Source organism: Malania oleifera, chromosome 2, assembly GCF_029873635.1.
Source record: "Malania oleifera isolate guangnan ecotype guangnan chromosome 2, ASM2987363v1, whole genome shotgun sequence".
Lineage (NCBI taxonomy): Eukaryota > Viridiplantae > Streptophyta > Magnoliopsida > Santalales > Ximeniaceae > Malania > Malania oleifera.
In genome coordinates, this window is record NC_080418.1 from 57,080,573 (window position 1) to 57,107,964 (window position 27,392).

At 35.9% G+C, this 27,392-nt stretch overlaps 1 protein-coding gene across 7 annotated transcripts; it reads right to left on the minus strand.

Annotated features, from left to right (window-relative positions):
* Window positions 1-523: 523 nt before the first annotated feature.
* LOC131149203 (sec1 family domain-containing protein MIP3) lies at window positions 524-25,642 on the minus strand. 7 transcript variants are annotated; one of them, XM_058099448.1, is made up of 9 exons: window positions 25,434-25,642; window positions 24,496-24,636; window positions 24,310-24,400; window positions 18,597-18,740; window positions 7,006-7,155; window positions 4,155-4,664; window positions 1,497-3,053; window positions 1,319-1,387; window positions 524-1,086 (listed from the first exon to the last, which is right to left on the minus strand). In XM_058099448.1, exons 3-9 carry the CDS (start codon window positions 24,355-24,357, stop codon window positions 958-960), a joined length of 2,607 nt encoding a protein of 868 aa, XP_057955431.1. In that variant the 5' UTR covers window positions 24,358-24,400; window positions 24,496-24,636; window positions 25,434-25,642; the 3' UTR covers window positions 524-957. The 7 variants fall into 7 exon arrangements, with proteins under 7 accessions (XP_057955431.1, XP_057955429.1, XP_057955427.1 ...); XM_058099446.1 differs by having other exon boundaries at window positions 24,496-24,575; window positions 25,434-25,633; XM_058099444.1 differs by having other exon boundaries at window positions 24,496-24,575; window positions 25,371-25,617.
* Between the last annotated feature and the right edge of the window lie 1,750 nt (window positions 25,643-27,392).

Consider the following 27,392-nt stretch of genomic DNA (forward strand, 5'->3'; position numbering starts at 1 on the left):
CTATTTTTATTTTTTTTGAATATGTCGAGTTTCCTGAGCTTACGCATCAGACTAATCTCACGCCTATACCAACTGTACTCTCAGTTAACACATAAGATGTGAATCGCGAATGTGCGCCACAGACGACAAGATTTGAACCCCAAACTTCACCTTTATCGAAGACTATCATTTCTAGTGGCTAAATTATAAGGCAAACTTGGATAAATGTTCCAAGAAAGACGAGGTTCATTCGATTATAACTCTTCAGCCATGTATGCGCACACACAAAAAAGATAAAAAATATTCTAACTAGCAATTGACGTTATACCGGACAACAATGTTCCCTTATTGCCTTGAGATTGGATACAAAGCAACGCCACATTAGCCAAAAGTATTGGAATAAATATGGTTTGTATTGAAACGTACTACAAACGTTGCCAAGTAAAACTATATTTATTAAATTTCATTATATAACACAAAATATTTTTTGGTTAATCATGTTCATATGTTGTTCAGTTATACCGCAATTTTCTGGAGCAATTCATGAATCAAGATTTATATTTTTATTTATTTTCTCTTTGAATTAACACATTCCTATTTGTTTAAGAGAATAAGCATTCTCTTTAATGCATCAAGGTGATTGTTATAGAATCTCTTCTTGCACAATCCCATATTTGCATTATAATGGATGAGAATGATCAACTACTAACTTGATAACATCTTGAAAATAAGGACATTAATAGGATATGGCACTATGTCGAAGAATGCGCCCCGCCCCAATCATTTTCCAATGGAAGAACCAAAAAGATCAAATTGAGCAGCAATGGGCCACTCCTTGAACTCAATTAGTTTCATTCCTCTAAAGGGGCGAATCAGCACATTTGATTAACCAAGGCTTGAAGTTTTGAGATGGCATGCATGCGCCCGAGTCATCTAACTACATTTTACAAGTAGCAACCAGGAAAACGACAGGCAAACTCAAAGGTAAGTAGAGTTCCCCAATAGTATATCAAGCATATCATTGGGAGTCAGCAGAGTTGTACCACCAAGTATCAATTCAATATCAGGTCTTCCACTTTCGGATAATGCCTCCTGAGCTTCAAGTACCTTGTCACACATTAAGGAAACAGTGTCATTTTCTAGACAAGAAAAATGATTTTGCCTAATTTGGAAAAGCAGAAAACTAGTTAAACAGTTTGAGACAGTTGTACAAGACAAATTCATAACCCGCAACACTGTAAAATGTTAAAGAGGACTGGGTACAAAGATGACTGAAATTTGATGAAAAGAGCGTGAGAAAGAAATATGCAGAATAAGAGATAGTTCAACAAAATCAGACCTCAAGACCATTGATGCCTCCTATAACAAAAACCAGAATAACATTTTGATCAGCAAGACTTGGTTTTGCCTGTTTAATTCAAAAAGCAAAGTCAGCATATTCATCCTATTCAAGCAAAATTTTGAGAAAGCAGAGAAAAAGAATAGAAAGCTGTGGGGTGAGAAGTATCAGCACCTACCTGTGCAAGGCCAAATCTTCCAAAGCCACTTTTAAAAAGTCGGCCTACGGTAGAGGAATGGTATTCCAACCCAGGTACGTCATACTTGCCCAATACCCTAGTCAGAAGTTTGTAAAGCAATCCTTTACTCATGGAAGAATCATTGTCATAGGTACTTTCAAATGCCAATGTTCCTTCTCTTGAAAAAATATTCCTCCTCTTCAAACTGGATAACTTATGAAGGTATTTGAAAAGGTTGTCCACCCTATAACGCAACTCCAACTTCAGCTGCATGTCACCATACACTTGCTCATTGTCACTACCATTATCATTATCAACATCATCATCACCCCAGCTGCCCCACTGATCATAATCAAATTCATCAATTTGTAGTTGACTTGGGGACTTGCTTTTGGTTTCCTTGGATTTGATTTTCCTTAGGTTGTCTTCAAGCTCCTCAGTGAGACCATAAAGAAACTTCAACTGTGCAGTTGGTGGGTTGTCAAGAACTGCATCTACTAAAGCTTCCTTCAAGAGATGCTCTTCTTGCCAAGAAAAAGGACCACCAGAACCAGATGTTGGAAAATTCTCACCAGCCAAAATATATCCAATTATTGTGAGGAGCAAAGCATCTTGCAAATAGAGTAGCCCTTGGGAGGATCCCATTCTTCCACTCTTTGCCCCTTGTGACACCACCAAAGCACTTTTGTTGATGAGATCACCAATTTGAGCAGCAAGACTCTGGCTTGTGTCTCCAGCACTAACATTCAATATTCTCTCCGCACTGGTAAAAGCATCCCATCTGGCACAATGTAATTCATCAAGAGCATATAGTGTAGCTGCTGCTAACTGAATAATTCCTTTGTTCTTCATTAAAGAAAATTGGCTTTTAGCCAGTGCTTTAATCATAGGTTGCAACTCTGATTTTGTAAATATACCAGCACGATTATTAACATTCACAATAATATTTTCCCGACGCAAAGTTTCACGGAGCCACTTCTTCACTAGCATGGCTCCATCTTTTGTTCTTCTATCCAGTATAGCTTCCATGTATGGTGTTCCTTGAAAATTTTCAGTAGTAACAAAGGAACCACTAAGCAGATCAATGACAGACTGCAAGGGCTTTTCACAATTTATTTTGCTTCTCAGATTATTCAAATCTGCAACTTGAGTAGCGGAGCCATTAGAATTCCACCCACATAGAAAAGCTTCAAAACTTTGCAAAAATCGACAATTATCTGTTGTGGGATCTTCATTAAGAATATCTGCAAGTGGTACCTTAACATCAAGTGGAGCACGCTGTAGGCACACAGGATCGCATCTGGCTTTGGCTTGTGAGCTTTTTTTCTGGGCAGACGATGATGCTCTTCGCCTACGGGGCAGACACGAAAACATGCGATCTACAAGTGAGTCCCCATGACAGCATGGGGTAAGAAGATCAAGGGTGCGATCAATGAGTAATAGCCCAGCTGATCGTTTACGGCGGCCTACGTCATAAAGACTAGACATGTCTGTCAAAATCTTTCCGATGGTTTTTGACAAATCGCCAAGGGAAAATATTTCCAATTTCAGATCCATCTACGTGTTAAAGAGATGAAGTAGGAGAAGAATAAATCCATGGCTACAGGAAAGTAAAGAGATGAAATATTTAGCATATACAGAACTGATCTAAGATATAAGAAGGTGGATTTACATCAGTATTCATGTGCCACAGAAGATCTCTACAATTTTACACTTTTAGAACTCTGTTTGTGTTGAGTCCCTTTCCATGTGCCCCTGTGATTAAAAACCACTGGGGTTATTAAGACTATAAATGGCCATTAATCACCCCACAAGTGATATTTTACTATAATCATTTTGGTTCCCTTTTCTTCCCCCTTTCCGGCTTTCCCTTCTCTATGGGTCAGTATCTTGTGCAATGGCACAAAGATAAAGTCTTAAGCCAACAAATGCAAAAGAAAAGATTCAAGACTGGCATTTCATGAAAAAAGATGAAGGTTCACACTGTAAGTAGGCATCCACTAATAGGACCTGATATGTGCAAACGAAACTGGCTAATGGCCCTTCTTCCTTGCATGGATTTTATAAGGTGCACCGAGTTGATTACAAGTTCCTAATCGCAGCCACTTTCCATTGCTTTTCTCAATGTCAGGGATTTTACTAGGTGCAAAGTCCTCAATAGCATTAATACCAATGATATGCTCAAAGAAGGCTCAGTAATGCCTCATGCCTAGATGTGTGTTCTTTGCTATATGAGTGGTCAGATTGAGCACTCATCAGTTTGCATTGCCTTCTGTTAGTGCATCTGGAATAAGTTTGGCATTTTTGGGGACCAGTCGGGTTGTCCTCTGTAGAAGGGGTTCTTTCTTCAAAAGTTTGAGGGAATTGGAAATGGTAATGGTGTATTCCTTTTCATTTTTCTTAAATAAATTTCTGTTAATCAAGAAGGAATAAGATCACTGATGATAGTCGGGAATTTTAAAATTGGATCCAATATTGATGCAAAGATTTTGCTCATTGCCACCGCCACAGTAACCAATAGCTGTAGTTCAGCACTTTCAATTGCAATGCATCAGTAAGAAAAGTCAAAAATAGAAGGAATCCGGCTAAGAAAACTCTAGACACAGAAAATGATTAATAGAGAACCTGTTTAAATTTAAGGCAACATAACATTCATACCTTGGCAGCAATATGGTAAAGAAAATGCGCAGTCAGAGTTGCCCCTGGAGGAATTTCATCACCATAGGAAGGCAATCCCGTACTCAAGGGAGGCAATCCAGGGCTCAGAGAGTCCTCACTTTCAGCTGATAAGTATGCTTCAGCAATTGATCCCTCTGAAGGTAAGACAAAAACTCTGGGTGAAAAGGGGCACAGAATCAGAGGGAAATGATGCACAGAAACAGCCAGTTTTTGCCCTGCATCTTCTGTATGAATTAGTGGACTATTTCCATATAAATCTTTTGCAGTTGGATGTGCTTCGAGATTTGGGATATCCTCTTCAATGGAACTCAGTTGTGACCATCCTTCGTCTTCCAATAGAGCATCTTCCCGGGCATTGCCATCTTCTGCCATTCTATATTTTATCTCGCGTTTCTTTGCAAGCTCCTCAAAATCTTGGACAAGCAAAAACTCATATTCATGAAAAGCATCAGGTCCCAAAGGTGAATCAGGATATGCAGAGTGAGCAATCTGCAGTTTGCAAGATAGTTATTAGGTGTCAAATGATACATGCACAATGGACGAAGTTGGATTACCTTGAAATTTTAAAGAATAGATCCAATGCTAATAATTTGTCTTTGGAAATAGGGGTGTCTGGGTAAAATAACGTAAATATTATACTTCAGTTTCACAACACTGAATGTTGAAAGACAAAAAAATAGATCTATGAAATAATATAATACTTGTGCATAAAAAGCGCATTATTTAGATGATGATTTTGTGTAGTTTGATTAGATGCCTTCAACCAATGGATGGACATAGCTGTCTCAAAATATTTGAGGGATAAAATCCATTTTATTTTGGGAAGGTAATGTTTAATAGAGGTCTGATTAAGTTTAGGGACAAAGAGGCAGTTTCTTATTTATACTGTTGGAACTTGGAAGCAAAAGATTTTTGAATGTCTTGTAAAAAATGGTGGCTAATCCTCACAAACAGTACTAAGCTTACGTTTGGTTCACAGAATACCTATTTCTATGAACAGGATGGAGTACGATGAGAATGTAATGAAAACAGAATAGGGATGTAATAGTTTAGATTTTAGAAAGAAGTCACTCAATACAAATGTTTATTCTATTCCATCCAACATGGAATAGGGAAGGAAAAGACATCCCACAGCGAAATTTGGGAATAACTTTTATTCTCTATTCCTTGTTATGGATTCGTAAAATTTACGCTGTTATTTGCTTTGTGATAATAACACAATATTTTTGTGTAATTGTAAAGCTCTTCTATTATAACCATTCTATTCCTAGGAATAGACATCTTGTGAACCAAACCTAACCTAAATGACTAACAGCATTTAGCAAAGCCACAAAATTTGTGCTTTACCCAAAATAGATGAAAAATACGGGATTACGGCACACAGAATTATGACAGTTAAAATGTAACTTAGAAACTTGATCTGTAATTAGTTTTTCTCCAGCTCCACTCCGACTAACAACAAAGAGGGCAGACTTGGATGCTTACTAATAAGGTGGACAAAGCTGCAAGAAAATCAATCATGTCTAAGATGATTTCCATAATTTCATTTTTATGTTATTTTATTTTATTCTTTGGTGTGTGTGGGGGGAGGGGTGGGGAGCTAAGTAACTTCTATGATTTCTGCCTCTAAAATTGAACTATTTTAGTCATAAATCAAAATGAAAGTCTTTTTTGTTCATTTAGGCTCTATATGGATCAAGAACTTGTTTGAGGAAAAGCAAGCAAAATAAGAAAGAAATTTTTTTTTCCCCATTGTATTCTTTCTATATCAAATGTTAATGATATGTAAAATTAATTTTTTGTTTATCGATTTGTTATATATTTCATTTTCTTTCTCATTTCCTTGATAACCAAACATGTAAAGGGGGCTTCCTTCCTTTTCTCTTCTCCTTTCCTAATGTTTTCCAAGTTCCAAATGGGCCCTTAATCTCCTAAAATTTTAAATTTAAAAGGAGAATCCCCATATAGTGAGTTTGACTATCTATGTTTCCTTTCGCAAGTTGGCCAAGAAACAGCACAATGAATGATAATGATGGACATGTTAAGGTGCAACTGCATATGTTCCAGATTTGGTGGTGCAATTGGAGTTTTATGCACTTTAAGTATTTGACAAAAATAAATAAAATAAAACAATGATTGGAGTTTTACACCGAATTCTAAACACTATCGACATACACTTGCTCCTGCTCCTGTTGCTGTTAATGATTTGTTGGGTGACTAAAAGGAAAATTTCCCATAAATAAGTGTGATCACCGCAAGAGTGTTCAAATAGACAATTGGAAGATTCGAAGAGACCAGAAAGGAGATATTGGGGACACCTAAAGGATTCAAATTCCAAATAAAACATAATTATGAGTTTTAAGGATTGAAAAAAACTAATAAACAGTCATGCCATTTCAAGTTCTTTCCTGAAGGGAGGCAAACCAAATTCTAGTCGGGTCAATTGATTAATTATTCAATTTTTTTAATTGAAAAAAAAAAACTTTTAAAGGAAATTGAAGGAACCTTCTGTGTAAAATGGTATGTATAGAGTTAAATAGTTAGCTAAATTATTTGGACAAACACATGAAAAATTCTGTCACAATACAACTTGAGTGATGCCTCCCCCATTCCCACCCCTCGCCCCAAAAAAAAAAAGTCATTCCAAAATTATGGACTCGTTCATTTCTTTATCTTCTTCTTTTAAAGTTACACCCAATTGAATGATGTTAACAAAATATGCAAACATATGTAGACGATCTTTTACTTAGAGTGAAGAAATTCAAAATAACAAATAAAATGAAACAACTATAATCCTTTAAGCCAAAAAAAGGTATTGGTGAAGAAGCACCTCAGATATAGATGTAAATATTGAGCAATGGCGAACAGCTTGATGCATGCTCAGGCAGCGTAAAATGTAACGATGTGCATCACTAAGAAGACGTGATGTCATGATGACAATTTTCCTTGTTGGATCACAATTTGAGTTCCAGTCCACCACCTAGAGAACAAATCATTGAAAAAATTTACAACATGCTTGCAGTTCAAAATGTAAATAAGTCCCAATAAAATTCTTAAACATGTAATCACAGCAATGATGAGTTGTCAACTTTCTGCAGCCTGAAAGGAATTCAGATACTCTATTGTACTTCGCTTTCATGAGTAAATCCACTTAACAAAGCCAAAATGTTGCAGGACAACTAAAGAAAATTAATTCAGTGTTAGGGATTGTAAGGAAAATTAGGAAGGGGAGAAATCAAGACAAGAAAAATTAGGGATTCAGATTTGAACCACAATTAATTAGAATAGTAAGCACGATTAAACATACAACTATTAGCCTCACACTAGTAGGGTTAGAAATCACTCCTAGGGAAAAGAAAGCCTCCACGTTTTCTAGGGTTTGCAGCAATTTGTTTGCAGCTACTTTAAATGATAATACTTCATTCTTCACAGAAAGTAAATTCAAACCTATATAGGATTTTTGCCTACTTAACCTTTAGTTAACCTCAACCATCAAAACTAAACCAGGCAAAAGAGATTAGATAAAAAACCACAATGATACCTCCAAATAAAGACCCAAAATGCCCCTACATAGGACCAACAGCACAGAAAAATAGCCTGTGAATGATAGTGCTAAACTCGTAGTCCTTCACCATCATCTCACCAAGTTAATGATTGTGGTTGGTAAATCATCCCCATGATAAAGTGTAAAGAAACTAGGGCCCAAGAAGAGAGAGTGACATCTTTTGTAGCAACATAAAATGAAGATGATAATAACAATCATACTCATAATCATAATGATTGTTAGAGATTATATAAGTTTTTTAATATTATTATTATTGAGTGTTTTAGTACGTTAATCAGTGAGAGTTAGTAAGGGTATTATTGTCATTAAAATGTATTTAATTTGTATTATAAATAGTGGAACAGACCTATCTTCAAGTTAGGTCATTCATTTTAATCAAATCTTAAAATGGTATCAAAGCGTGATCCAACATAAACCCTATTCCCCTCAGCCGTCACCGGAAAACACCATTCCCGCAGCTATCCTTCTCAAATCCACTTCCATCCCATATTATTTGAAAAAACCAACCATAAAACCATAAACAAACCCCTCCAACGACCCACCCCACAAATCCCCATTGCCAGAGGACTCCCCATGGGCCGGCCAAATTCCGGTGCGGCCGACCCCACACGCCGGCACGTGAGTGAAGTTCTGGCCACTTTTTTTCCCCCTCTGCTATGCTCTGATTCCTTCATTAGACTATATTATCAAGATGTTAGGCCAGTTTTTGGCTCAAAATTCAACCTTTTTTTACCATGCAATCGCGGAATTCTGTTAATTTCAGTTCAGGGTTTGTGAAGGCTTCTTTGTGAGTTTTTTGGAGTTATGGCAGCATTCATTTGTTCAGTTGTCAGGCTATGGCAATGTTATATCCATCCGTGAGTTGTTCACCTTGTCCATAGTTGTGTCGGTGCTTCACATAGTTTGTGATTGTCCTAATTATTGATTGTTGTTCTTGTTTTTGGTGTGGTTGCTGATTTGTCAGTGCTATGGCACTGCTCTATCTGTTGGTGAGTTGTTCACCTTGTCCATTGTTGTGTTGGTGCTTCACATAGTTTGTGATTGTCCCGAATAGTTTTGATTGTTCTTCTTGTTTTTGGGGTGGTTGTTGATTTGTGAGAGTTCGGATGGAATCTATGAATCCCAAGAAATTATTTCCTATATAGCTGCCACAAATAACGACTCAAAAGTTGGATGGAAAGAACTTTGTTCAATGATCTAAAGTTGTTCGGATTTATTTGGTAGGATTAGGGAAATCTGACCACTTGCTCCAATCTGATTCTTCTGATGAGAAGAGAAAAGAAGCATGGGCTTAGGAAGATGCCTTGATTGTTTCCCTTTTATGGAATTCGATGGAGCCACAGATTGCATGGACACATCCATCTAGATACGTGCAAGGAGATTTGGGATTATGTCAAAGTTCTATACTCCAGAATCGAAGCTGAATCGAGCGATTCAGGCTGTGAATTGATGAATCGAATCGAATCGAATCGTCCGATTTGATTGATTCTGGTCTCTGGTGGCACATACATGTCCGACTGGTTTAAAGGCCAATAAAAACCCAATTTTGCCCTATTTTTTTGCATTATTTTGTTAGTTGTGCCCTTTACGTAGCTTCTGTCCCAAAGGAGAGAAGAAATGAGACCTTTGGCCTTCCCTTCAGCACCCCTCCGTTCTCTCTTCAACCATTCTTCTGTGCTCCGCTTCTGCCATTGAGATTGAGCTTCGAAGGACTACCGGTACCAGTTTTCTCCTCTATTGTTCCTTTTCTGCCATAGAAGAAAGACGAGCACCGGAAGAGGGCCTGGTTGCTCTTTGTACCATTGAAGAACCAGTCCGCACTCGGCAGCTGTTTTTCTCATGAAAGGGGAGAAGCCCAGAACGAGAAGACTCAGTGCTGAATCTGCTGATTGAGTGATAGGTAACTAGTAAGTAATAATTTTATTTGGTTTCCTTCAATTTTTATTCATTTTTTATATTTTAATCAGTTTTCTGTATACTTTTAATTTACCTTTTTCTTTTTCTATATATTTTAGTTTTTAAAATTTTAAAGAAAGCCTATACATTAAAAAAAATGATATTTTTTTTTCTTCTAAAACACAATAAAGTTCAAATCTTTGTAGTTTTTTATGACACATTCTCTTATAATATAGTCTTAAAAACGACAAAGTTTAATTTTTTTATTAATACTTTCTTGTCTTGAATGATTGAATCATTCTCTTATTTTTTTAAAGAATGCATACACTTGTGAAATACTTAAATGTTAAATATAATGGACTATTCACTATTTAACTTTGTGGTATTTTATTATTTTATAATATTCAATTATTCATTAGTCATTATACTTTATAGTGTTATACTATTATATTATATATATTAATATACAAAATATAGAGTTATAAACTTATAATAAATTAGTAACTAAGTATTAAGTAATATAGTTATAGTATTATATATTTATATAATTTTACTATACTTCTTCAGTTGTTTCTTACTCTCTTTGAATATGTTTTTCATTGTTTATTTGTAGGTTGAAAATTGAAATTTGACTTGGAAAGTTTGTGCTTATTTGAGATTTTGAGTGTTAGAAGTGTGGGAAGATGGCTTTTAGTTCAAGTGCTAAGCCTAGAAAAAATACTTCCAACACAAAGTGTGAAGATCCTACATGGGATCATTGTTCCTAAATCAATGATAATAGGATGCACTTGAAGTGCAACTATTGTGGGCTTGAAAGATGGGGTGGCATAATTAGAATGAAGCATCATTTTGCAGGGTATCATGATAACGTTGTTCCTTGTAAGAAGTGTCCAGAAGAGGTGAGGGTAAAATTTGTCAATCTTTCGAAAGGAGTAAAACAAAATAATATTGACCATGAAAAATAAACTTTTCAAGAAGAATTTGGAGAACAAGAACAAGAAGTTCAAATTATGAGAGGTCAAAGACAAGGCACCATGGATGCCTTTGTAAGGGCAAAGGAGTAAAGGGGAAAGGGTTTAAGCAACAAACCTTGAATGCGTTGGTGAAAAGTAGGGAGCCGGTGGTTCAAAGCATTTGCTGGTTTTTATATGGACATGCTTTACCATTCAACTTGGTGAAGAGTCCATTATTTACATCAATGATGAAGATGGATGGGGAATATGGAAAGGGATTGAAGCTCCCAAGTTATCATGAGGCTAGAGTCACATTTTTAAGAAAGAAGTTGATAGTGTCAAACAAATTATGGAAAAATACAAGAAAGAATGGGTGAAGACCGGATGTACTTTGATGTCGGATGGATGGGTTGACACAAAACAAAGGCATCTCACAAATTTTCTTGTTAATAGTCCTAGTGGCATGGTTTTTCTCAAATCAATAGGCACTTCAAGTATAGTGAAGGATGCTTATAAATTGTTTGAATTGCTTGACTCATTAGTGGAAGAGATTGGAGGGGGAAAATGTGGTTCAAGTGGTGACAGATAGTGCCTCAGCTTATGTGGGTGCCAATGAGTTGCTAATGGAGAAGAGGAAACACATATTATGGTTTCTATGTGCAGCCCATTGCATTGACTTAATTTTGCATGATACTGGAGATTTGCCTATCTTTCATAATACAATTCAAAAGGCTAAGGAGGTGTGTCTTCATTTACCGACACATATGGGTGCTTGGCATGTTTAAAGGGTTCTCTAGAAAAAAAAGGAATTGAAGAGAGCTGGGGTTACAAGCTTTGCTACATCTTTTCTCACATTGAAGAGTTTTGATGAAAACAAACTCGCTCTTCGAGCCATGTTTGCATCAGAGCAGTGGGCCACTGGTCAATATGCTTCGAGATTGGAAGCTAAGAAAAGTGGCGGCTATATTATTGTGTGATGATAAGTTTTGGAAAGCAATAAAGTATTGCTTAAAGTGTGTGGGCCCACTTGTGAAAGTACTAAGGCTTGTTGATGGTGATGCGAAACCAGCAATGGGGTATATATGTGAAGCCATGGATAAAGCAAAAGAACAAATTGCCCAGAACTTGAATCATCAAAAGACCAAGTATGATCATATTTGGAGCATCATTGATACAAGATGGGACTTGCAACTCCATAGGCCCCTTCATGCAGTAGGATATTTCCTTAATCCATGGTAAGTTACATTGTCCAAAAACTAAATCAATTTGATAACATGTTATGTGAGCGGTAAGCCTATTACCAATGCATTTATTTTTATCACTTCTTTTATTTGTAGGTTCCAATATAGTGATGGCTTTAATGCAGACATGGAAGTCAAAATTGGTCTATATAACACTATTGAAAAAATGTATCCAGAATGTTGAAACAAGGATCAAGATTGATCAACAATTGGAAAAGTTCAAAAAAGTTGAAGGTATGTTTGGCCTAAGCATGGCTACTCTAACAAGAGACAAGAAACAACCTGATATTATATCAATCCGATAGTTGCCTACTTGTCTTTATGATAATTTTTTCATTGTTTAGTTTTTTTTTTTTTGGTTTATAACGAAAAATACAATTTGATGTTTATTCATTTGTTTTGTTCATAACTATAGCTTTATGGTGGGAGAGTTATGGAGAGGAATGCACGGAGCTTCAAAGACTTGCAATATGAGTCCTTCATCTCACATGTAGAGCCATGGGATGTGAGGGAAATTGGAGCACATTTGATCATGTCCACTCCAAAAAAAGGAACTGATTGGAACAACAAAGACTAAATGCTCGTCTTTGTTAAGTACAATATTCAACTAGAGTTAAGGCAAACGAGGAGGCAACAAAGTGGTGAGACATATGATCCAATTTGTTTATCGGACATGGAATCAGATGATGAATGGATTACAGAGAAGGAAGACCCTTGTCTACCAAAAGACATTTCATGGATGAATACCAATGAGCGCTTTGAAGATAATGGAGGAGTCGGAAATAGGAAAAAAAAAGAGTTATGAGTTGTATTGACTTTATATTTGTTGCTCTATAAGTAACTAGGTTATGAATGGAGGATGGAGCATTAAAAATAACTGACATGTTTTAATAATTTTATAATGCCCTATGATAATGTAGGACCAAGGAACCAGAGGAAAAAATGTTGAAGAAGATGACATTGAGCTAATTGATGAAGAGAAAGGACATGAAGAAGAGGAGGAAAAAAAAGAGATGATTGTGGTAGACGATGAAGATGGTGATGATGATGATTACCTAGCATTAGGGGAATGGGATGATGAATGATGATGCACTACATCGCACATTAGTAGTTTATATTTTTATCATAAATGGTTTAGAGTTTAGTTTGTTTTGTTTTATGAATATGAGACATGGGCTTCAAGATATCTTTTTTGTTTTTGAAGATGACATCTCATAACACATGTTACGGTGTTAGATGTACAGTTTTGTGGCAAATTACCGTAACTTGATACTTGATAGAGATGGGATGGATAAATCATGGAATATCTCTTCTTATATGACTATTTTTTCCTCTATATAAATATATGTGGAGTTTAATAGATCATGGTAGGATTGAGACCTACAAAACTAGGTTCAAGTCTTCAACAGCAAGCGTTGTTCTAGTTTACAACATGATTTATCCATATTTGTTGAAATTTAATGTGTTTTGCTATTTCATTTTGTTGTACATAAGTGCATGCCATTTGGAATAAATTTTTCAAATTTTGTACCAAATCTTATGATTCAATTTGATTCTTGATTCATGATTGACTAAATTGGAATTTTGATTCACAATTCGAATCTCAATTTGACAACTATGACTCCAGTAACATTACATGTACGTATGATTTATCCTAGGAGTACTTTCAGCTACAACAAGGAGATAGGAGTATTGCAGATTATTTTGGAGAGATGAAGCGTATTCATGAGGAGCTTAACGTCATGCAACTTATAACTATGACGTTCATGAGATTCAAAAGTAGAGGGAGCAAATGATAGTTCTTGTGTGTACTAGTCATGGTCTTAAATTTCCACGAAACTGTCGAAATTTCCGTCGAAATTTCCGATTTCCGTCACCTTCGAAATCGAAATGGCAGTCGATTTCCGTCTTGCATAATTTCCGTCGAAATCTCAACAACTCATCTGAAATTTATCGAAATCTCGAAATTTTAGCAAAATTTGTCGAAATTTATTGAAACCTTGAGAGTGAAGTGAATTTTCTCTTTTAATTTATTTTATTAAAACAAAAGGTTATCACAAGTGCTTTTGAAATTATATGAAAAAATAAACTTATAGTAATATTTTATTTAACCATTCATGTCTAAATTATCAATATTTGTATAATAAATAATATTTAAATGATTTATGAATTTCTTTTGCATTAACTGAATATGTTTAATGTACATTATCTTACAAACATGTTTGATACACATACTATTTTACAACTTTTCCACCTCATACAAAACATAGATGTATTTAATTTGTAATATATTAGTCTTAAAACTTATATTTTTATGTTTGTTAACCATTTCTAAAGTTTCACAAAGAATTCCATGCTTTACTACTAGTTTCCATTATTTTTTCAAATCGAAATCGAAATCGACATTGAAATCGAAATTTCCGTCAAAATTTCCGTACTTTTGGAGCTTCAAAATTTGAGTCGAAATCGAAATTTAAGACCTTGGTACTAGTAGGCTTGAGACCTGAGTTTGAGGCAATTCGGTCCTAGATACTCAGTAGTGCCGATCTGCCATCATTTGTCGATGTTTAATATCGTGTCCTTCGTGCTTCCTTTAGCATGCATTCTCCAACTCTTGCATCTAGCTTTGAGAGAACAGCCTTTGCTACGTGGGGTGATTCTAGTTCTCTACCAAACAACTGCAAAAATTATCGCACTAGTTCGAGTGGTGTAATGGTAGAGACGAACGAGGCAGGGGTACTCCTCGCAAGTGCACTCATTGTGAACGGAATAATCATACTATTGAAAAGTATTGGGATCTTCATGGCAAACCTTCACATGTTGCCAATGCAGCCACCACTAACTTCACACTTTTGGGGGCAGCCAATGCAGCCACTATCAACTCCTCATCTTTGGGGTCGAGTGGGGGGCAACATACTGTATCTATGTCAGAGGAAGAGCATTCCAAGTTCCAGCAGTATCAAGCATCAGAACAAACTTCTCTTCCCATTGCATTCTCTTGCCCAAATTGGTAATCACACAGTATGCTTTGCATCTAGTACTTCTCGTCCTAGTCCTTGGGTCAAAGACTTTGCTGCCACTGATCATATCATAGATATACCTAGCTTTTTCTCGACTCTTCAATATCCTGCAAATTTACCTTGTGTTACTCTTGCAGATGAATCCACTATTACAGTCAAGGAAATTGGGACTATAAATCACACTTCTTCTATTTCTCTCCCTTTGGTTTTATATATTCCCAAATTTCCTTTTAATCTTATGTCTATTAGAAAAATTACTAAATCCATGAATTGTTTAATGACATTCTTCCCTGATTCTATGGTTATTTAGGATTTGATGACAAGGAAGACGATTGGCGAAGGGCGTGAAGCTGGTGGACTTTGTCACTTTGAGTTGTTATCTCCTCCTACTGCTTGCACTACCGTTGCCACACCTTTCCAAATTCTTTGTCGCCAAGGTCATCTTCATTGGAAAATTTAAAATGTCTTGTTCCTTGTTTGAGTTCTGTGTCTATTCTCGATTGTGAGTCTTGTCAGTTGGGAAAGCACCATCATGTTTTTTTCACTTCCCAAGTCAATAAACGAGCTGCAAGCCCTTTCATGTTAGTTCATTTAGATGTCTAGGGTCCTAGTAGGGTTGTGTCCAAGTTGGGTTTCCAGTACTTTGTAACCTTCGTGGATGATTATTCAAGGACTTAGTTATATTTAATAAAATATCATTTTGAGTTATTTCATATATTTTGTGCCATTTGTTCTAAAATAAAGATTCAATTTGGTTTGCTAGTTTGAATATTTCGAAGTGATAAGGCTAAAGAGTTTTTCAATGCACAATTCACTACTTATATGACTAAGTTTGGTACTGTTTATCAATCACAGAGCGGAAAAATAAACATCTTCTTGAAATCACTCACACCTTACTTTATCAAATACATGTACCTAAAGTGTTTAGGAGTGATGTTGTACTTGCTACTAGTTATTTGATCAACAGAATGCCATTCTCTGTTCTTAGTGATAAAATTCCCTACTCAATTCTCTTTCCTAATTCACCTTTATTTTCTCTTCCTCCTTGTATATTCAGGTGTGAATCCTTTATTCATCAACTAATTATAGGGGTGGATAAGTTGGATCCTCATGCTATAAAATGTGTCTTTCTAGGCTACTCATATACTCAAAACAGATATCGTTGTTATAGTCCTATATTGCATTGCTTCTTTGTTTCTGTCAATGTTACCTTCTTTGAGTATAAACCTTACTACACCCAGTCATTGAGCACTTCTGAGCTTAATTAGTCTCTTCCTTTACCTATTCTTCTAGATTCTACGTTACTGTCCTTGTCCAACCAACCATCTGAGTCTCCATGTAGTTCAAGTCTTTCTCATCATCTTAATGATCCTAATTTGCAGGTGTATTCACGACGGCAACTCCAAGGAAGAGAGTCCCCTCTAGATTCTACTACCACGCTTTTGGTTTCTTCGTCTGATGATGATACTTCCCATGATGTTGATCCTCCTATTGATGTTCAGAAAGGTAAAAGCAGATACACTCAACACCCCATTTCCAACTATGTTTCTTATGACTCCTTATCACCCTCCTATTATTGTTTTGTTACTGCTCTATCATCTACTACCCTTCCTAAATCTATTTCAGAAGCCTTAGCCCATTCTGGGTGGAGGGATGCTATGGTTGAAGATATGAAAGCTTTACATGACAATGGTACTTGGGACTTGGTACCTCTTCCTCCCGACAAGTCTCTAGTTGGTTGTCTTTGGATCTACATTGTGAAAGTCAACAATGATGGTTCTGTGGCTTATATAAAGGCCCGTCTTGTTGCTAAGAGATACACTCAAGTGTATGGTCTAGATTATTCTGATACTTTTTCTCTGCTTGCCAAACTTACATCAATACACTCGTTCATCTCCTTGGCTACTACTAGTCACTAGCCTCTACATTAGCTAGATGTGAAAAATGTTTTCTTGCATGATGACCTTTAGGAGGTTTATATGTAGCAACAACCTAGGTTTGTTGTTCAAGGGGAGTCAATCTTAGTATGTCAACTCAAGAAGGCTTTATATGGTTTAAAACAGTCTCCCAAAGCATGGTTTGATCATTTCAATGCTATAGTACTTGAGTTTGGTCTTCGACGGTGTGCTGTGGAACATTCCATGTTTTATCGTCATACTTCATCGCCTAGGATCCTTCTTATTGTTTATGAGGATGATATTGTTATTATAGATGATGATGATAAAGGTATTTAGAGTCTCAAACTTTTTATACAAACTCAATTTTAGACCAAAGATTTGGGACCGTTGAAATACTTCTTGGGTATAGAAGTATCTAGATCTAGTATCAGAATTGTTGTTTCACGGAGGAAGTCTATTCTTGATCTGTTGGATGAAACTAGCTTGTTGGGATCTAAACTAGTTGATACACCTATAGATCATAATAGCAAATCAATGCCGATTATGAGTGATTTGCTACCTAATCCTAAACAATACTGAAGACTTGTTGAAAAGTTGAATTATCTCTCACTTACTAGGCCGGATATATCTTTTTCAACAAGTGGTGAGTCAATTTCTAAATTCTCTAAGGACAAGTCATTGGGATGCTGTAATTCGCATCTTGAGATATCTCAAAGGTGCACCAGGGAGAGGTTGTTTATATCATGATCAAGGTCACACTTATATCCATGGTTATACAAATGCAAATTTGGTTGGATCACCTTCCGATCGGAGATCCACCACCGGGTACTGTATCTTGGTTGTAGAAATTTGGTTTCTTGGAAGAGTAAGAAACAAACTATGGGAGCAAGGTCAAGGGCTAAATCAAAATATAGAGCTATGGCTCACAATGCTTGGAACCTGTCTGGTTGAAGAACATGTTGGAAGAGGTGGAGTTTTTGCATTCTCGCCTATGAAGTTGTGTGATAATCAAGCTGCTCTTCATATTGCCTCCAACCCGATCTTTCATGAGCAGACAAAGCACATTGAAGTTGATTGCCACTTTGTTTGGGAGAAACTTGTGCAGAAGCTTATTACAACTACTTATGTGAAGTTAAACATGCAGTTTGCTGATTTGTTTACCAAAGCATTTTTTTTTTTTTTTTTGGGGGGGTGGGGGGGGGGGGGGGGGGGAGTGCTCACGTTAAATTCATTTGAAACAAAGCTAGGGGCATATGACATTTATGCTCTAGCTTGAGGGGTAGTGTTAGAGGTTGTATATGCCTTTTACTATTATTATTAAGTGTGTTAGTATGTTAATTAGTGAGAGTTAGATAGGGTATTATTGTCATTAGAATGTATTTAATTTGCACTATAAATAGAGGAATAGACCTATCTTCAAGTTAGGTATTTCATTTTAATCAAATCTTAACAATGATATCACCAGCATTTTGAAGTAAGCACTGGGGGGAAACAAGATTACTCTAGAGCATTTAAAAGAATAATAAGCATGCCTACAAAGATTACGAGGATATCGTATGTTGATTCTCCTACGGAACAAAAATCTAGGCAGTATTTCCACCCTAGAATCTTTAGAAACCTGGAAATGTTCAATTGCAATGATGTCATTTCGCATTAGCACGTTAACTTTCAAGCATGATATAAAATATATATAACAAAGAAATTTCTGACTGACTGATTCACATAAACAGAGAAAATATACAAATTAAACAAACTCGTGATGGTTACTGAAAATGCAGACTTTACCTAGAATAATATTTCAAAAAAAAAGAAAAAGATAAAGCAAACCAGCAAATTGAACAAACTTACCGCATCAAGAGAACACATATTTTCCAAGCTGCAAACAGCGCGTACTCCAAGTTTGAGTAACACAGGGAAAGCCCCAAGAAATTCAAAACTCTCTGTACATCCAGCATCTAGGTAGAGAGTGGCACCTTCAATGTGCTCGGATATCTGACAAAATCAAGAGGAACCTTCATGAGGAGTCATTGACAAACACATTGATGTAATGGCCTATTCAGCTAATTTGGCAGTACCACATTTCAAGCTGACAATTTCCCAAATGTAAGCTGAAACTATGCCAAGAATCCTAAGGAAGCTTTAGTATAAATGAGAAGGCTAAAATGGAAAAGGAAACCACTCAATCCAATGTCTCCATGAATAATTCCAGCACACAAACACATGCGAGAGAAGATGGAGCTGTGGAGTACACTGGCAGATGCAGCATGAACACATGAAAAGTTCCTTCATATAAGTGCTGAAGTATATGGCTGAGCTGGCCATATACTTTTTGTTTGGCTCAAATTGTTTAAGCATGAATTTAATTTGAGCAACGTTCTATCAAAGGTTAGCCCCAAACTTGAGCTCAAGGTTAGGTCAGACACAGCTTGATATAAAGCAGGAGCTCAAACTAGAGTACTACTTTTCGTGCAATTCATATACAATGCATTATGAGTTTGAAATCACAAACTTATTGTAAATGGTTGTAGCCATGGACTTACATTTTTAAGGTCTTGGGTTCAACTATTTTTTAAGGGAAAAGCAACATATCCCTTTCACATACGCACCACACACACACACACACAGCATCTAAATTTATTTGGAGGGAGATGAACTTAAAGGAAACAATAATTGTCTTTACTGGAAAAGAAAAATCATTAGAATACAAATTTTCTGGAATAATTTGTCGATTTCACCAACAGTATCCACAAATTTGATGAGGATTTTGATGAAACTTGCAAATTTGTGTGCAGAGCACTAATTTGCCACCCACTTCAAGAGAATTGATTACTTAGTGCTGAGCCAAGCTCAACTGAGGGCTCAAATTAAGCTTATCTCAGTCCAAATAAGCAATCCTACGTTCCTACCCCTTTTCCATTCTAATGGTGAGAAAGTCGGGTCTTGTCATGCAATGTTTTAAAGACCGGGCAGGTGGGTCAGTACAATGGTGAACTGGTGATCAGATTGAGGTTGGAACAGTAGGATAATAATTTAAATATATCTTAGATACTTTATAAATTTTAGGTTAGTTTACGTATGAGTATATACATACATACATATATATATATATATATATATATATATATATATGAGATTATTTAAAAAAAAAAAAAACTGGTCATCATTTAATTATACACCTCAACATAAATAAATATATATACCAGAATAATGTAAATATATAATTAATTTTACAGCTCCTCTAATAAACCCATTAAGGTTCCTGATGTACGAATCATCCTACCCTCCCTCTTAATAGATGGGGATTTCATGCCTTCCTAGATGCATTTTTCCAGAATTTCTCCTCAAGTAAACATGGGTGAATCCAGAATTTTTAGTGAGGGCAGACTTGAACTTAACCATCTTAAAAGTGCACAATATATATTTTTCAACCAGCATGACTAAAATCCATGTCTTATTATTAATCAAAATAATAATTAAAAAAAAAATCATACATATTGGCATTCTTCTACAACACCCTTAACATTCTAGTGACTTACTATTTCAAATGTCTCTCTTTCATGTAACTTTCATTGACTAGGTTTAGGGCCTGTTTAAGTAAAAGCAATTTAACTGTATAAACTAATTTTTTTACTTATAACATTTTAGTCAGGAAGTTATCATTAATCTAAAAGATAATAATACAAAGCTTAAACAAACTTACTCACAAAATGGTTCTAGGTTCAAAATCATTTTTGAACCATAAGCATGTGAGTCATGTGACTACCAAACCAAGTTGTTAAAGGCTGGACCAGAACTAATTTTATACTAAAAAATTAGATAGATTTCCCAAATGGGGACTTAGAATTGCAAATAAAAGAGAGATAAAGAAATTCAAGATTTGTGAGAGACAAGAAAAATTGGGATTTTATAGCTTGAGGGATTAGGGTTTAATGTAGTACTAAGAGATAGATTATTGGTCCACCCCTTCCCCCAGCCCTGCATATGCAGGAGCTTTGTGCACCGAGCTGCCTTTTATTTTTTATTTTTTTAAGTAAATGACCATGATGCATAGTACTGCTATAATACTATTTTTATCATATTTTTCCCCACAATGAATTTGGATAAAAACATTTTTGAGATCTGGATGGGAAGTAAAAATCATAAGATAGTATTCAAAGACAATTATAAATGTGTCAAATCCTCAATTGAATCAACTAGAAAGGCCTATTCATTTGTTAACTAATTTCTCAAAAATTAAGCATTTAGAGGAATTATTGCAGTGTTCAGTTATATATATAAACATACATATATAATACATATAGTGTGTGACAGTGTGGCACATGGGTAATAAGGATATAAAAAAGTTGTGCACATTAAATAGAGCGATAGAAGGGGAGCTTAGGCGCAACGGTAAGGTTGTCGCCGTATGACCTGGAGGTCACAGGTTCGAGGCGTGGAAACAGGCTCTTGCAAAAACGCAAGGTACAGCTGCGTACTATAGACCCATTGTGGTCCGCCCCTTTCCCGGACCCCACATATGCAGGAGCTTTGTGCACCGGGCTGCCCTTTACACTAAACAAAGAGATAAGTGGGAAGAGGAAAAGAGCGAAGAGCTGGATATGCCAAATCAAATGAAGCAAAAGGTAGAGCGAGAGAGTATGCCAAATTATAATATATATATATATATATATATATATATATATATATATATATATATTCCTGAATCCCTTGGGTGCCAAGTCGCCAACTCATGGAGTTCTCATGTTGCATTTCTTTTATCGGGGCAGGTACCCAATTTTGGCTGGTTGGGCGGGTTTATCTTTCAGATTTCGGTCAGCCAGGGTGAGGACCCGGATTTGGCCTTTCGGGTTTGGGTTGAGTGGAGGACCTTGGTTCAATCAGGGTAGGGATCCAGCCCCTTTGATGCCTTTTTTCTTGACTAAATTGCATGTTACCTAAATCCCTATAATGAAAATCATTAGGTTGAAATAATTTTTAGTTACTCTCGTAATGCATTTCTAATTTGGTTATTACTACGGTTTAAACCCTGCGTTTAGTTGACACATTTTTTGATAAGTGGCCGCCCTATTTATGTACTTATTTAGATTGTCAATATGTGTGTTTTGGCACTATTCATATGCATAATCCAAGTTTCATATTTGTTCCAAAATATTGAAGCAAAAAGTTGCACCATCTCCTGTGTTCTTATAATTTTTTGGCTTAATTTTGCGGTGGGCACTTTTTCAAGTCAGAAGACAAAAGTATCACATAACTAAAGGCAGAACAAGGGTCTTTAAACTATGCTTCAGCTTTACATCAAAAAGAGAAATAAACAGTGAAGACAGAATTCTAAAAGGAAAAGAAAAAAATTAGAAATTTTAGGCAACATAAGTATTTATAATTTTGAAAAGAACATTACACTTAACAATACAATTTTATAAACATAAATTGAAAGGGCCAGTGGAGCCAAATATAACACACCAAATCCACCCTTGAATAAGAGCTGGAACAACATGGCCAACTTAAAGGGTCCAGCCAAGTCAACTTGAGTAACTCAGGTTTCGCTGGGTTGGTTCTGGTTCACATATTTTCTTGGTTTGCTACATAATCTGAAATGGTTGTGAGAGTGGTCCTAGTCTGGGTTTTAGGTCATATTTTCATTAAGTATTGTTTTTCACATTAAAATAATTTATTCATTTGATATCATGAGAGACATAAAAATAATTACATTAGCAAAGTCCAAAATATAGGTTAACTCATTGCCCACATGGATTAAAAGCCAAAATGGTTTGACATTAATATAGAAAAGTAATCCAAACTGGCATTATGCCCTGCCTAGTCTGGGATTTAGAACTATGTTTTCATGTTAAGTATCATGTTTCTTGTTAAAATTAATTCATTTGTTAAATTGCAGGAGAGATGTAAAAATAACTACATTAACAAAGTCCAAAAATATAAGTTAACTCATTGCCACATGGATTAACAGCGGAAATGGTTGGCATTAATATAGGAAAGTATTTGTGCAGTTACAAAGGCCACCCATGTTGCTCCATTTTCTTCCTAAAGTACAAGAAATTGGACAGGCTACATGTGTTGTACCTCATATGCTTGCACACTGTTTGACACTCTCTAACAATTTGTGAGTCTTACATTATTTAGATCAGAGGTTATAAGTTGGCAACAGTGAATAAAGAACTTGAGGGAGCTAAGAATTGTTGTTGAAGAAAATGACATGATGTAGGGTATAGGAGTTGCCAGTAGAACAAATGGTGCTAGGACTGTAACTCTGAATTGGGTAATCCTATTAGTCTTATCTGAATCAAAGTATCAAACCAAAACAAACAGTCCAATTCAGTTTCAATTATTTGGTCCAAATTTTGTTCTCATGCGCTAAGAACCAAATGGATGCAGATAATTTGTTGATTCAGCCACTCATAAAATCACATATAAACCAAAGCAAAACTGAAACCCTGAGCTACTCAGCTTCCATTGTATTGCTTTGGCCCCTCTATTCTCTATGCCTCAAGATCTCTGGGGGGAAGTGCAATCTACATCTGTTATTCCGCATGGTCAGCCTTCCACGCTGGTAGCTAGCTACTACATTGCAAACTTGCTAATAAGCCCCTATAGTTTTTTCTTTTTGTTTTGTTCTGTTCTGTTTTTACTATTGTTTTTGTTTTTGTTTCTCTTTTAGCTCAGATCGTAAATGTTTTCTATTGTTGAGGTTTAAATTTCAATGTATCAAATATCAATCATGTGTAATTGTGTAAATTAATACCAAAAGTAAAACATGGCATCCTTTCAAAGCCTAATCATTATCTCAATTTGATCATCATTGCTGAGCTGAATTTTTCAATTCAGACTTGGGTCCAAAATACTATTTATATGCCCAATTTCGCTTAGGCTCTAAAAAAGCAGTTCACTCAAGAACTGAACCAAATCAATTTGTTTCTAAGTTTGGTTTAATCCTAGTTCTAATTTTTTGGAACCAGATGTATATGGTATGGTTCAATTTTCCACAATAACCAAAGCAAACCAACCCAATTTTTTAGCCTTAAATCTTAGGCCATATGCATTTTCTTATTGCTTCTGTCCACACATGTTAAACATTGCTGTACGTGTAGGTTTCATTTTCTGCAATATATTACACACTCTTAACCCTGAAATGGTAGGAACATGCCAGTTATTAAATTATAAATATAAATATATATCCAAGACCAATTGAGATATTGGATTCTCTATTTTAGTAACAAATGCAAGTCAATGCAGCAAGATAGGTAACCAGACAAAAACCAATAACTTAAGAAGAAACTGATCCAGTCACAAAGTGCTTAAAATAGAAACACATCTTCTAAAGACTGTTGATTTATATGACTATATTTGTTCTATATCACAGCATGGTTAAGTCAAAGCGTACATCAAACCACTGGTTCTGCATAAGAAACTAAACATGATATTTCAATTCACAGTTAGAACTGCAATCGAATCCTTGTCTACCAAAAAAATGAAAGAAGCAGAAACATGAGAAAAGCAAGAGGAGTATTTTATTCACAAAAGAGGAATTTAGAAATTAGACACTAACTTGATTAATGGAATCAAGGCAAGATTTGATCACATCAACTAAAGCCATGCTTCAAGCTGCTAATTCCTCATGCCATGGAGCAAGTGATATTCTGATTAAAAAGACCAAAAAAATAAAAAAAATTGAAGCAGCATTTGAATATCATTATGAGTTATAAATTTGATAATAAAGAGAGAATTTTTAAACCTGCTTCCTATCTCAGATGCCAAAACAAATTCATCTGTCGCCCATAGATCATCAGAACATAAAACTAAGGAAAAGAACACCTAAATGATTCAAATGCCATATGAGAGGTGTTCTTTCATAGCTCTTTTAACTCTAATGATACTGCAGATTACAGAAAGCACAAATAAGGAGTGGCCTGGGTCCTTAAACCATGATGCTATATTTGAGAAACCTAGCAAATCTAGCAGCACAATAGTATTGATCAAAATAGAAATTCCACATGTCCCATTCATAGTGACCGCTAAAATTGCTCAACATCTTCTATTACTCACAGTGATTAAAAAGAGTTACTAAAAAAGAAATTTCAAAAATAAAAAGATCCCTTTGGAGAACAATAAAAAACAACGACATTGACACTACAGCATCCTGTCATATTAGAACTACGGAGATGCCACTCAAAAGAAATTTCACAAACAATATTAACAATGAAATTGTAGAAGAATGTGTAGTGAACCTAGCAGTGGAAAGGGAATGGGAAATATTTTTTTTCTTGTTTTAATATGTACGTGCCTAGTTATCTATAAGCATGTTTCACCCGTTGTTCTGGTGCAGTAAAAACCAAGGAAAGGAAAATAAAATTTGACCTTCTACAACTTATGCCTTTTTCTTCCAAGCAATGAAAATGTAACCTAAACCAAGCCATATTGTTCTAAGACTCAGTTCAATGAATTATTATTTCTTTCACCTCTGAAATAGCTAAAAACAAAAAGGTAAGAACTAAATCTTTTTTCTTGTGCAACATTTTCCAGGTAACCGAAAGGAATTATTAAATGAAACAACAAAAATACTGGCACAAGAACAATTATAAGTCGCAAAATCAGCTACAGAAAACTCACACATTACTCCAAACCGTATGAAAGAATAACATGTTGCAGATTATATCAGAGACGCAAATCAACCTGGGGTTGAAGATGGAACTGAGGAGACTGATTTCATCCAAAGGTTCCCGTCGCGTTTGAAACGTCTATCGGCGGCGATCGCCCGAGACTTGGAGAGAGCGAGAGCGCACCGGGAAGAAGGATGGGGGATGTACGGAGTCGGACTGGAGACGGACAATGGGAGCAAGGCAAAATTGTAGCGACGTCGTTTTTCAAAAGAAATGGAAAAATCTTTTCTGGCGTCAATATCAAATTTTATAAAAGGCATTAACGAAAATCAAAAGTTAAAAACAAAAAAATTAAGAATATGTTTTAAAACATGTATATTTATGTGGATGAGTATTGAGACTAAAAGTTACAACCTCCCACATAATGGTTCATTACGTGTTAACTTTTGAGATGTCAATGATAGGAACATGTTTTACAGTAAAATGAGATAATAAAATGATTAACAACATCTAGTTTTTGAAAAATTAAACTGTTGAATTTGTACAACTCTAAACTTTTTTATATTCCTCTTTATTTTATTTACAATACGTTATCAGAACGATCAAGTCTCTAATCGTATAATAAGTTTTGTTGATATTATTTTACGATAAGAATCTTGTTTCCTTTAACATTTGTTATTCATATAACTTTAGTTTTTCATCAAAACATATTTATATGTTAACTATATCTCTTATCTTGAGTATGTGTCCTTAAATATTTTTTGTGTTGGATATATGTGAGAATAACAATTTCATTTAATATTTACTTAATGTTGGAGTGTCAAGGCTTGAAACAAATCCAGCCTGTCCATTTCGTTTCAGATCACACGGTTGCTGTGTTTCACTTATTGTTAGCAGGGGGGCATGGATGTAATTTCATGTGTAATTAATTGTAAATGAAATGAAAAAATAGCAAGGGGGCGGGGGATTGGGAATTACACTTCTGTTTTGCAGTAGCACAGAAGGGGGAAAAAAAGATTTCCTATTTGCAGCTTCAAAACCGAGAGGAGAGGTGTTCTCCTTTTCCCAGCTGTGAGTTCTTCCCAGTAGTAGGAGTCTTCCTAATCGAGCAAGTACCTGCAGAACCGAGAGCCTTCAGCAGCCGCGCGGGAGAAGGAGCCGGCAGGAGGAGGTGCGGCGCTGGGTATCTCCAATCTCCAGCCGAGATTCACGCACTGGTAAGGGAAGGTAAAGACACAGATTTAGTTTCTCGGGAGGATTTCTTATAGGGAAATCAGGGAGGAATATAGGGAGAAACCTAGGGTTATTCACAGGTGCAAAGGGGGGGTTTCTTGGATTATTCTTGGGCTGATTTCCAGAGGAGATCGGTGAGACAAGAAAGGGTAAATCTGTGTGTACTTGTATTTATTTCTGCTGATTTAATATAGTATCTCTGGAGGTGAGTTTCTGCCGTGGATGTAGGCCAATTTTTGGGCCGAACCATGTAAATGTGTTCTTGTGGATTGTGATTATGTGATTGGCATGTTTATGCTTTGCTGAATATTGGATTGGTGAATATATTTTTTTTTTTATCAGGCTTAGCACACACGCGTCAAAATAAAAAGGTTTAAGTTTAGGTGTAATTGTCGTTGATGTTTGGACAAATTTAGATTATTATTGTGGCTTGCTTATAATTGATTGAAATCTGAAAATTGGAATTAGCAATTAGCTGATTATACACACAACAAGTGGTATGAGAGTCTGGCTATGTGATGGGTACCGCTAGGTTTGAAATAGAAAATTTCATTAGAAAAAATGACTTTGGTTTGTGGAGGATTAAGATGCATGCCATCTTGGTACAGTAGGGGCTTGAGGAGGCTCTTCTTGAAGAAAAGAAAGGGGCTTCCACTTCACAAGAGGGGAAACCAAGTTTTCCCTCCACCGATAAAGTGAAGCTCGAAATCTTCCAAAAGGCACATAGTGCCATTATCTTGTCCTTAGGAGACAAAGTGCTTAGGGAAGTTGCCAATGAGGATACGGCAGCTGGAGTGTG